This window comes from Lactuca virosa, chromosome 3, assembly GCF_052849685.1.
Source record: "Lactuca virosa cultivar CGN04683 chromosome 3, Lactuca_virosa_CGN04683_v6, whole genome shotgun sequence".
In the NCBI taxonomy this organism is placed as follows: domain Eukaryota; kingdom Viridiplantae; phylum Streptophyta; class Magnoliopsida; order Asterales; family Asteraceae; genus Lactuca; species Lactuca virosa.
Genome location: NC_136428.1, coordinates 222,886,706 through 222,897,982, shown reverse-complemented (window position 1 = coordinate 222,897,982; position 11,277 = coordinate 222,886,706). Strand labels below are relative to the sequence as shown.

Sequence of the window (11,277 nt, the reverse complement as noted above, 5' to 3'; positions counted from 1 at the left end):
AACAAAATAAGCTAAACTTGGGCTTTACTCCTCCTTGAGTATAATGTCGGTTAGGGGTAAATTAGGAAAATCTATCACTATATTGTATCAATGCATCTGAAACCTACATACTTTGGCTTCCCGTTGATGTACTTCCTTCTTGGAAACTTCGTGAACAACCCACCATGGTATAATGCAATGGAAAAAACTGTTGGATGACCGGATGTTGAGGAAAAAACTACAACCAAGTATTAAGTTAATGGATAAGGTTTTAGGAAATTCAAAGAAATATAGTGTATCTACTAGGGATGAGGTATAAAACCGAAAAATCGGGCCAGAATTGGAATCAGACCGAAACCGGAACCGGTATAACGGGAATATGCTAAACCGGTCTGGGTTTTGGGTCTAAATATTTTCCTCATCTGGGTTCCAGGTATTTTGGGTATGGGTAAACGGGTCCGGGTATTCCGGGTTTTAGTATCGGATTTGAAAGAGGAACCAAGAATCGGGTATTCCAGGTTTTAGAGCAAGATGTGAAATAGAGAACTGGAACGGGGTTAATGTCTTTGAACTTTAATCATGTTTTTTTAGTAATTGTTTTTGGATAGATGAAACTTTTCACATATTGTCTTCACGTCATAACATATATTAAGTTCAAACCGGTTCCATAACTACTAAATTAATTCTTTCAAAACATGGAAAATGGATATATATTACTTGGTATCAATTTGAAAACATAAGTTATATTAAGTCCTATAATTAATTATATTATGAACCCAAAATGTTGTATTTTCTTTTTTGCTCCATAAGTCCGAGCGAATCAAACAATGGATTAAACTTAGTGGATAAAACTTGTTATATTACTTTCTTGTCAAATACAACATTATATATGCAAACCGTCATTGAATGAACACTTTGAGCAAAAAAAAAAAAAATAGTCAAATTTAAGGGTTTCTGGTTCCAAACTTCCGGGTTTCCGGTTCCATTTCTGGTTTTCCGGGTCTAATACATGATTCCGGTTCTAATTTTCAGTTTCTGGTTCCAACCGGTTCCATACCCACTTTACTCGGTCCGGTACCCGAAATCGAACCGGTACCGATTCCTATATACCGGTCCGGTTCTCGGGTCTTATAATCCATTAAATCCAGTTTCTAGGTTTTCCGGGTCCGAGTCCGGGGTCCAACGGTCCGAGTTTGGACCCACTTTCATCCCTAGTATCTACGACCAACGTCAATTTCTGCCATTGTCGTTAAGTAACAATTATAGTTTCTATAGGTTTAAGGGGTTGAATTTAGGGTTTTCTTGTTTGAATGTGTGTGATGGCTTTTTTTTTGTAGCTGATTATGTGTAATACACACTTGTTTCACTATACTATTATAGTCAAACTAGAAGTAATAGGCTCTAAAAGAGAAAAAAACAAAAATACCCTTGTGTGCCTTGCACGTAGGGGGTTTTAAACGGTTAAATTAGACAAAAACGTAGTAGTTAAACGTGTAACAAAAATATATGTCGAATATAGTCCGAACTAATAAAAAAAAAAAGATAAGTACCAAACACACATGCTATCCAAAACCAGAAGGACTATCATGTAATTTACTCTATCTTTTTTTTTTTCTCGGTTGTAATACTGTAACAGTAGTGAAAAACTACAATACAGAAATTGCGGATCCGTATACATTAGAATCTCGGGTGGAGTCGGATGCCATCTCGAATCAATCACCCCTTCCGTCTTCCGATTCTCTTGACTTTGTTTTTCAATCAAATCCCAAATTCCGTGTTATTGTGTAGACTCTCTCTCTCTCTCTCTCTCTCTCTCAACAATCACAAACCCTAATTTCGATCCATTTCCCCATCTACAGAGGTAATTGATTACTTGTTTCCATTCATCTGTCTCGCTTTTATATGCTCTCTTATATAATTCTGCTCTCTATAACGATTAATGTTAAATTTTGTGTAGTCCTTGATGATCTATGCCTAAATTAGTCGACTTGTTATTCAATTCGTAAACATATCAGATTCAATTTACTCAGTTGTCGATATTAGTTTAGTTTTTGCCTTCTCCTTTTGTTGAATTGCGATTTGCTTTTTCATTCCGGAATCAATATGTTGCTTCTTCTTAATCATCTAGTAGATTCCAAATCAAACAAACACGTTAAGCTGTGTAGCATCTCTATAATTTAATAATTTCATACAGTTCATCAAATTTGTAAATACTAACACGAAAAGTAAAATTCCCAGGGGTACTTTAGTCAATGTGCACACACAGTTTCAAAAATGTCGAGTAATATCAGCGAATCAACAAGGAAGCCACAAGAAACTCCATCATCAAACACAACCACAAACGATGCTGGTGATTTCGAATGCAATATTTGCTTTGAATTAGCTGAAGATCCAATCGTCACCTTATGTGGTCATCTCTTTTGTTGGCCATGTCTATACAAATGGCTTCACATTCACTCACGTTCACAAGAATGTCCAGTATGCAAAGCCCTAATTCAACAAGACAAATTAGTCCCTTTATACGGAAGAGGAAAAACCCAAACTGACCCTCGGTCAAAACCCCTGCCCGAATTCGAAATCCCACATAGACCATCTGGTCAGCGACCTGAAACTGCCCCACCTGCCCAAGATAATGCTACAAACTTCCCGAATTTCGGATTTGGAGGATTTGTTCCAATGGCTTCTGCAAGATTTGGGAATTTTGCTATGTCTTCAGGAATCGGAGGTTTGTTTCCTTCTTTACTTGATATGCAAGTTCATGGGTTTCAGAATCCTTTACAATATGGGCCTATTAGACATGGATATGGGCCTAGGTTTTCGAGTGGGTTTCATGGTGGACATCATGTTCATGAGATTTTTCATTCGAGGAGAGGGAATCAAGAGTATAATCTTTTGAAGACGTTGCTTTTGATGATTGGGATCTTTATTGTTCTTGTGATGATCTTGTAAAGTGATGGATTTGATCTTGAAGTTAGAGAAGGTTGTTAGTGTTGTGTTCATATAATAATAATTAATAACTTTGTAATTGCGCTATATAATATGATTCTATATCGTGTAAAAGATATAGAATGGTTATATGTTCTTTTCGTTTATGAATTATGAATTGTGTAGTTGAACGATAAAGATTCTATAAAATGCAATTACAATTTCTATCATGTTTGATTTTCTTATCTTTGTCTATCATTTGTATCACCTCATATGTGAAAAAGACGTGAATGCCCATATCATAATCAAAACAGCTCAATTTTTTTTGTCACACTTGAAAAGATCGGATAACAACTCGCTCTTGGTATGTGGAAAAGACGTAAATGTCCTTCCTTGTCATCAAAATATCCTTAATTTTTTTCCGATTCAAAAACTTGCTCTCGATATGTGCAAAAGACACGAATGCCTTCTTTTCTTCAATTTAACCTTAATTTTCTTTTTCACTCAAAAAAGATCAGACAACTCGCTTTTGATCTGTGCAAAAGACGTGAATGCCCTTTCTTGTAATCAATATAACCTTAATTTTTTATTTTTCACTCAAAAAGCTCGGACAACAACTCACTACAATATGTGCAAAAGACGTGAATGCCCTTGTCATGAATATAGACTTAACTTTTTATTTTTTTTCACTCAAAAAGATCAGACAACACGCTCTCGATATGTATAAAAGACGTAAATACCCTCCTCATCATAAAAATAGCCCTAATTTTTTGTCCCACTTAGAAAAGATCGGACAACAACTCGCTCTCAAGATATACAAAAGACGAGAATACCCTTGTCATCAAAATAGCCTTAATATTTTTCCTACTCAAAGGTTGGGAGATAGATTTGTTCTCCATATGTGCAAAAGACATGATTACTCTCCACATTCTTATCCTCAAAGCGTTAGAAAGTTTGTACAATAGTCTTGTACTATAAACACAACAAAAAAAAATAAAAACATATACATGCTTCTTCATTTATATTCTTTCTTTTTCCCTATACATATATATAAATGTATGTAAACAATTCTATAATTCCACCATCTAATAAATTTTTTTTTTTTTTTTTTATATTTCTTTAAACTAACAGGGAAATCTTCCGGTAAGTCGAATATGATCAAGAGTGCTTCTAAGCCCATATTTAAGCACGGATTTATTCCCTTCTCTAAACCCATCACCATAAGCTGCTGAGGTGTCCGTTTCAATTTGGTGTTTAAAAAACTCACCAAGTTGCTTCTCAAAATCAGACCTTTTTCCTTTTTTTGATGACGTGGCAACAGTTGCAGATGAAGAAGATGATGACGCGGAACTGGAAGCAATATTTGAGCTACCAGAACCAGCCATAATCTCTGAATCCAACCACATGTGAGCTAAAACTTGACAGATTCCTTCTTCAACGTTAGGTGGAATGTTAGAGAACCCTGTTAAATTCCAATTTTACCCTCCATGGGAAAATAACCCAAAACAAATCGATTTTTTCATTATCCTCGTAGAAAACATGAAAAAAAAAAAAAAAACGAACCTTTCAGCCGGAGCCATGCGTGCATCATTTCGTGAGCCAATATTGAACCGGTCAATAACCTGAATTTATGAAGTCTTTTTTTGTTATAACTCATATAATAAAAAACTAACTATTTACAACTTTCGTCTCTGTAGACTTTAAAAAGTTACGGTTCTAGTCCGGATGTTTGATTTGTTGCAAATACAGTTCCTAAAACGTAGTCTTATTGCACCATAGCATGTTTCGTCCATCCTTTAAAATCCCCTTTTAATGACCAGGGAGTAATCATGCAATGAAACTACATTTAAGGGACCATTCTTGCAACAAGTCAAAATATCTGGACTGAATTCGTATCTTTTTAAAGATCTTAGGGACGAAAGTTGTAGTTTAGTCTATGATAAAAAAAAAATGAAATATCCAAAATATTTTGGGTTAGTTTATGGTTTAATCCTAACATTTAGTTTTTGAACAGAAAAATCCTGATTATCTAATTTTATACAACAAATTTTGTTGAAAAAAGAGAAAAACTTTTTCTTTAACTTGGGCAAAATATAATAAAATCGGGACTTTTCTGTTCAAAAAATATAAGTTGGGATTAAACCGTAAACTTACCAAAATATTGGGACTTTATCAGAGATTTCCCAAAAAAAAAACGAGCATAAATTAAATTGTTGATCATTGAGTTTGTCCCAAGATTAAATAGTTTCCTCTTGCCAATCGTTGTAACGCAAGAGAAAACTATTAAAAGTACAATCTTTGAACAAACTTAGGGATCAAAGTAGTTATAGACACCAAAATTGTAAGAGAAAAGCATTTCGGATTAAACGTCTAAACCTACAGTTTTTAAACAAAATCAAGGACCAAAGTGTAATTTACTGAAAAAGAATGAGGAATTAATTACCTAGGAAGACTGTATAAGATGAGAATGGCTGTGACTTCACATCGACGAATTAGCTTATAAGGTTCTGTAAACATGTCAATTAAACGTCCTGCCCCAACTCTTGGTCGTTTTGTTATCTGTATTTTTAGTAAATTAATTAAAAATAAAACAGAAAATGAAAAAAATAATAATAATAAAAATAGTTAGTGTTGATGTTCATACAGTGCTGATAGTTTGTTCCTCTGATAGACAGAGTCCTCTAGTTTCGGGCATGTGATGATGACCCTGCCATCAAATAAGGATTAAATATATAAAATATAAAAAATGACATTGAAAACGAAAATTATACACGATGTATTATTTTAGTTCTACACTATAGATGAATGTATTATAATTAATGAATTTTTTATTTACAAATATAAAAATTAAACATAAGAAAAAATTATTAAAACCAAATAGTTTTATAGAAACGTTTTGGAAATTAAATTGTAACTCTTAAAAAAAATCATTTTGAAGTTACATGAATAATTAAAATTATATTGCATTTTTTCGTTTGAAAAAAAAATGAAAAGTAATAAAATGGGATGGATTTGTTTTGTTGGATTTGCACAAAATGATGGGAGTAATGGCCATAATAAAGAAGGTAATGGAATGAGTCATTACATTCCATGATCATTCAGGAATGTAATAAATTTTCGTACGAATCGTCCATTTTGTTTCATCGACAAAACAAATTGTTTTTTCATTCCATTCCCAACTTGATTCCATTCATTCCTTCTCAATTCCGACGGAATCACCAATTCCATTCCTTCTCAATTTCGTTATACCAAACAAGACCTAAAAAACTACATACAAAATTCACTCACATTTTTTTCGCCTTCCATTGCTTCATTTAGAGCTTGTCTTTCAACCAACAACAATGGAACTTGTTGCTCAATTTTCATGTTCAATCCTTCATAAAAATCTTGGATTTCAAGATAAAGTGGTTGGCATTCATGAGTATCCATTATAGCGGAATCAAGGCACTCCAAGCATAGCTTCCTACCATCATCTAATAACAAATATTTCGTGTCTCTTGTCTCCATTCTTTCACAACTACAACATCGAGGAGTCCTATCATGCTCATGTGATGGACAATACTTTTGTGCCCAAAAAGGATGCGCCCTATATTCAATCAATCCATTTCCATTCGTTGGAATCTACACAAATAGTTGAAATTTGTAAGTTTATCTGATGTAATAGAATGACTAAAGAACGGAATTGAAAAGGTTATGAAATGAGTCATTATATTATTGATCATGTTTTATTGGTTTGTTGGAACGAAATGAATTTATGTATGATTTTCTATATTAATACAATGTACAATTATAAATTTGTTATATATTATTTTAGTATAGGTACCCGAATTTTATTTAGTTACAAAAAACAAACAAAATTAAAGATGGATAAGAGGTCTAGTTGTATAAAAGAAAGATCTTGAAACAAACTTACAAAGTTTTTGCATACGTCACATCTTGGGTGATGGTGTTCTTTATAGCATGATCGGTGAAATGGCCGGTTTTCAGACATGGAGAACTGTATAAAAACATTTCAATTTAACTTGTAATGTTAAATTAATAATGGATTATTATTTTTATTTTTATTTTTTTGTTTAGGGTATAGAGTTGGACCTCATAATCAGATATTGGTAGATTGCAAGCATGACAACAAAAACATTCGGGATGCCAAACTCCTCCCATGCAACTTAAGAATCTCTCATTGCCGATTTCTACATTGCAACCAGCACATATCCTGTAATTTAGGGGTATGAAATGAAATTCAATAATAAAAAGTAAATGCAATATTTTCAATATTTTTATTTATATCTAGATACAATTTGTTTATGGATTTCATCATTCCTACAAAGGTACAAAAGGTACGTAGGAATTAAATTCTATTTTTTGATTTTTATTAAAAAACCAAATATTCTTATTATGTACATTGAAATAAATAAATTAAATAGAGTCATCTATATAAATTAATAAAATATTAAAATTATTTAATAAAAAAAAGTTAAGTCCATTTCATTTCATTTATATAGTTTGCCAAATCTGCACGTGAAGAATTATGATTTCTAATTTCTTCATACCTGAATTTCTTTGACATATATATTTCATTCATTTAAAAAAAAAAAATTACGAAACAAATGCTTGCAATCGAATTCTTTCCAAAATCACATTATGATAGATGAAATCCATCACACGTGGAGTTTAAAGGATTCCAACGGAATTAAATTATTCTTGGAATGGAATTACAATTCCGATTCCGTTAGAATCCATAAGATTCTCAACTAAACAAGCACTCATTCGTTTGTTTGTTAATTGGAGTGACATGAACATAACAATTATGATTAATAACACGATGAGTTCTCCATATACCTGTATCCACCGGAATAGGAGTACGACAAAGGCGGAATCACGTTTCCATAATCATTCTGTGGTGGTGAAATATCCACATTCAAACTTTCTTCAAGAGCCTTGGCAAGCTCTTCATCTTCCTCTATATGAGAATCATCATCATCATCATCATCATCATCATCATCATCATCATCATCTAACAAAATCAACATTGGAGTCCATAAATACATTATTCTTTCTTGAATTATTAAAATTAAAGACATTGTTACTCACCAATTACTTTTTTTCCTTTATCTTCTTCGGAATCGGAATCTGATTCCGATTCCGTTCCATCTTCTTCTAGACAAGAACCCGCTTGTTTTTCATCGTCTTCTTCACATGAAATTGATCCATGGTCATCACCATCACCATCACCATCCTCCTCCTCCTCCTCCTCCTCCTCATCATCATCATCATCATCATCATCATCATCATCATCATCATCATCATCATCATCATGTTCATTGCTATCTTCTTCTGCAAAAGAAATGGTGCTTTTTGCATCTTCTTCTAAAAGGGAAAGTGCAATTGCTCGATCAATTTCTTCACTATCAAAGTCCGATAATATCTCCTACATCATAAAAACAGCCAAATAATGAATACTACACATAAAATCAAAGAAAACAGGGGAATGGAATCACTGATTACCATGGTTGTTGGATTAGACTCCAATATTCCTTCTTCATCTCCATATCTTCCATGGTGTTTCCCTGAGATTTTATCACTCAAACCAAACCCCCTAAGAATCTTTGCCAAACAACCCATCACACAAAACTTGGGACTCTTTTTTTCTGCATTCCATAAAGCTCAAAATTATACATAAACACACATTTAATAAAATACCCAATTACAAGAAATTAACAATTTTGAATTACCCGATTAGTAGAAGTTAATTGATCAGAAGGAAATTTTATTTCAATGAATAAGCTATACAAATAATTGTATGAACACCTCAATCACAGCAAAGCAATGGCGTAAATATTCAATTGAAGCAAAAGAAAATTGTAATTAATAATCCATATTTGATTTCAACTTCCACCAACAAAAAATTTAAATAAAAAAATAAGAATCTTCCAGCTAGACTTTGTCTGTTTTCCGACATCAAATTCATAATCAATAAAAATAATTGAAAATCTCACCTTCAAAAACTCTGATGAAACCATGGATGATCAAACGAACCCAGTTCGATTATAAACATAATCACGAAAAGAGATTAAACATCAATATCATAATCCAAATTCGTGAGTTCCCACATTCCATTTATACCCCCGACACCTGCTGAAAACAACATCACAGATGATTAAAATCACGAATTTGCAGGTGAAGAAGAAAGAGAAAGATCAGAGTAAAGAAGACGACAATGATTGGAACTACTTAAAGCCTACGCTAAGCAAAAGGGAACAGAGTAGAATCATGAAAACAGTTTGAAAAATTCAAACTTTTAATCATAAATAAATCATCATAATTCGAAAGAGTAGAATCAAAATCGGCAAATGGGGGTTGAAATTTACCAGTTTGTGTCAGTTCTTGATGTGGGACCTTTTTGCCCCCAAATATGTCTATGATTAGGCCATTACAGGTCAAAATTTTGATTGGAATTGCCTACTATTTTTCATCCATTGATGACAGAGGGGAAGAAGATAAAATATGGGGTTTGTCTATTCTTTGACTAATTTGGGAGACATAAGCATAATTTTGTGATTAATTATTGTTAATAAGTATTGGATTTATTGATAAAGATATATAAGAAAATTATAAAAGGAATGAGCTTTTTTTGTGGTGGGTTAGTGGGTCGGTGAGTATGATCCCTTTTAGATGGGAGAGGCTACTGAAAAAGTCACTTGCACGCATGCATTTCACCTTTTGTTGCACTAATGTTTTTCTCATATATATTTAAATTGAATAAATTGTAAGAAATAGTATAAATTAAACAAATTGCCTTTGTGTTTGAGGTTAATTGTGTCTTGGTGATTAACTATTTTTTTAACTCGGACCATTTTACACATATTTTTTTACGCATTCGATTCTTGCATTATGTCGTCATTTGTTTTCTTTCGGTTAAAACGTCTCACGTGTCTTGCATTGGTAATTTTGTCTTTTTTTTTTAAAGTCCGCACACCTTTGGTCATATTCCATTGTCATCCTTTTTGTTTCACCTTCATTTCGTCATCTATGTGAATGGTCCCTGTAGTTCTGCGCACCTGATCTCTTTTTCTTTTAACACTGCCGGTCCCTAAGTTGTAACATTGTTGCGTGTTTGGTCCATGTCCAACCTAAAAAATACTATTTTACCTTGATGTGTTTTTTTTATCCTTTTATTATTTTCATTTATGTTCTTTAACTTATTAGTATTTAAAAAGAATAGTAATAATATATATGGGTCCACCCTAACCCCCTCCTTAGTACTTAACTTTCAGGAAAGAGTTAAAAAAAAAAAAGAAATAAAAATGAAATATACAGATTACACCAAATCATCATAAGGACCATTCGTGTAATTTACTTTCTTTTTCCTCTTTGCAAGTAACCAATGGTAAATCAAAAACCAAAAATGGAACAATGCAATTGCATATAAGTGGTTGTTATACGGAACTCGGGGAACAGACAATCAAGTAGAAAGGTGAAACATATCCCATATGGACAGGTTAGAATAGCTATTTCAAAAAGTATAATGAATTGAAATTTTTATTTTAATATGTTTAGTGACTGAATTTTTTTGTACATGTTGCACCCATAATCTTATAAATTTATTCAATAAATAAAATTTTAATCATCATTTATGGGTTTAACAGATTACCACTTGATGTGACATGTCATGTCGTTGATGACTTGCTTTTTAATTAAACTGATTTGTATATGTTTAGTCACTCCATTTTTTTTTATATATAACTTGAACTTTTTTTAGACATTGGACTAACAATCTTACAAATTACTTAAACAAAAAAAAAAACCATTTCACGTGACACTGCTTGGTTTTAAACTAATGACCTCATGGAAGGGAAGTGGCTGACTCTACTATCAGCCTAATGCGTGTTTTTGTTTTTTAATTGTTGTTGCTAATATAATATATCGTGTATAAGGTCTGGTAATTTTTAAAATAAAACTAAAATAGGTGAGACAAAAATCAAACTAAAGTCGTCGACTCCACTGTTGTATATAATGTATACTCTTGAATGGTGTATAGAATGTATACTCATGTGAAAATATGTATTTATATGTAAAAGTATAGTTTTGAATATAAAAATAAGGGTTTAATGAAATGCATCTTGGCTTGGTGCTAGAGTCATCGCCTCCGTTCTTTGAGGTCATTAGTTCAAAATTGAGGTCATTAGTTCAAAACCAAGTAGTGTCATATTAAAATTAGGCCTGGTAATTGGGTTGGGTTCGGGTTGGCGGGTCAGGGGTTAGCGGGTCAGAATACATTGACCCAACCCAACCCATATAATATATGGGTTGGTGGGTTGGCGGGTCATGGGTTGGCGGGTTGAAAACATCAACCCAACCCATATAACCCGTATA

The 11,277-nt window shown here is 32.8% G+C and overlaps 2 protein-coding genes across 5 annotated transcripts; one reads left to right on the top strand and one right to left on the bottom strand.

Moving 5' to 3' along the window:
• The first annotated feature begins 1,615 nt into the window (after positions 1 to 1,615).
• LOC145167013 (uncharacterized) lies at positions 1,616 to 3,134 on the top strand. The gene is made up of 2 exons (XM_079086090.1): positions 1,616 to 1,840; positions 2,218 to 3,134. The coding sequence occupies exon 2, from the start codon at positions 2,254 to 2,256 to the stop codon at positions 2,926 to 2,928; it is 675 nt and encodes a 224-aa protein (XP_078942216.1). The 5' UTR covers positions 1,616 to 1,840; positions 2,218 to 2,253; the 3' UTR covers positions 2,929 to 3,134.
• Positions 3,135 to 3,820: 686 nt separating this feature from the next.
• On the bottom strand, positions 3,821 to 9,448 carry LOC145167012 (protein DA1-related 1-like). Of its 4 annotated transcripts, none has more exons than XM_079086087.1 (12): positions 9,273 to 9,448; positions 8,901 to 9,039; positions 8,410 to 8,552; positions 7,996 to 8,332; positions 7,744 to 7,918; positions 6,997 to 7,117; positions 6,818 to 6,901; positions 6,193 to 6,525; positions 5,549 to 5,611; positions 5,348 to 5,463; positions 4,468 to 4,526; positions 3,821 to 4,366 (listed from the first exon to the last, which is right to left on the bottom strand). In XM_079086087.1, exons 3-12 carry the CDS (start codon positions 8,524 to 8,526, stop codon positions 4,029 to 4,031), a joined length of 1,743 nt encoding a protein of 580 aa, XP_078942213.1. In that variant the 5' UTR covers positions 8,527 to 8,552; positions 8,901 to 9,039; positions 9,273 to 9,448; the 3' UTR covers positions 3,821 to 4,028. The 4 variants fall into 4 exon arrangements, with proteins under 4 accessions (XP_078942213.1, XP_078942212.1, XP_078942211.1 ...); XM_079086086.1 differs by having other exon boundaries at positions 8,901 to 9,036; XM_079086085.1 differs by lacking the exon at positions 9,273 to 9,448 and having other exon boundaries at positions 8,901 to 9,237.
• Between the last annotated feature and the right edge of the window lie 1,829 nt (positions 9,449 to 11,277).

Coding starts and splice junctions, on each gene's coding strand:
- LOC145167013 (XM_079086090.1), top strand. CDS start 2,254: ATGTCGAGTAATATCAGCGAATCAACAAGGAAGCCACAAGAAACTCCA.
- LOC145167012 (XM_079086087.1), bottom strand. CDS start 8,526: ATGGGTTGTTTGGCAAAGATTCTTAGGGGGTTTGGTTTGAGTGATAAA. Junction 7,919..7,995: donor TAAAGGAAAAAAAGTAATTG/GTGAGTAACAAT, acceptor TGATTTTGTTAG/ATGATGATGATGATGATGAT. Junction 7,118..7,743: donor TCCTATTCCGGTGGATACAG/GTATATGGAGAA, acceptor CCTAAATTACAG/GATATGTGCTGGTTGCAATG.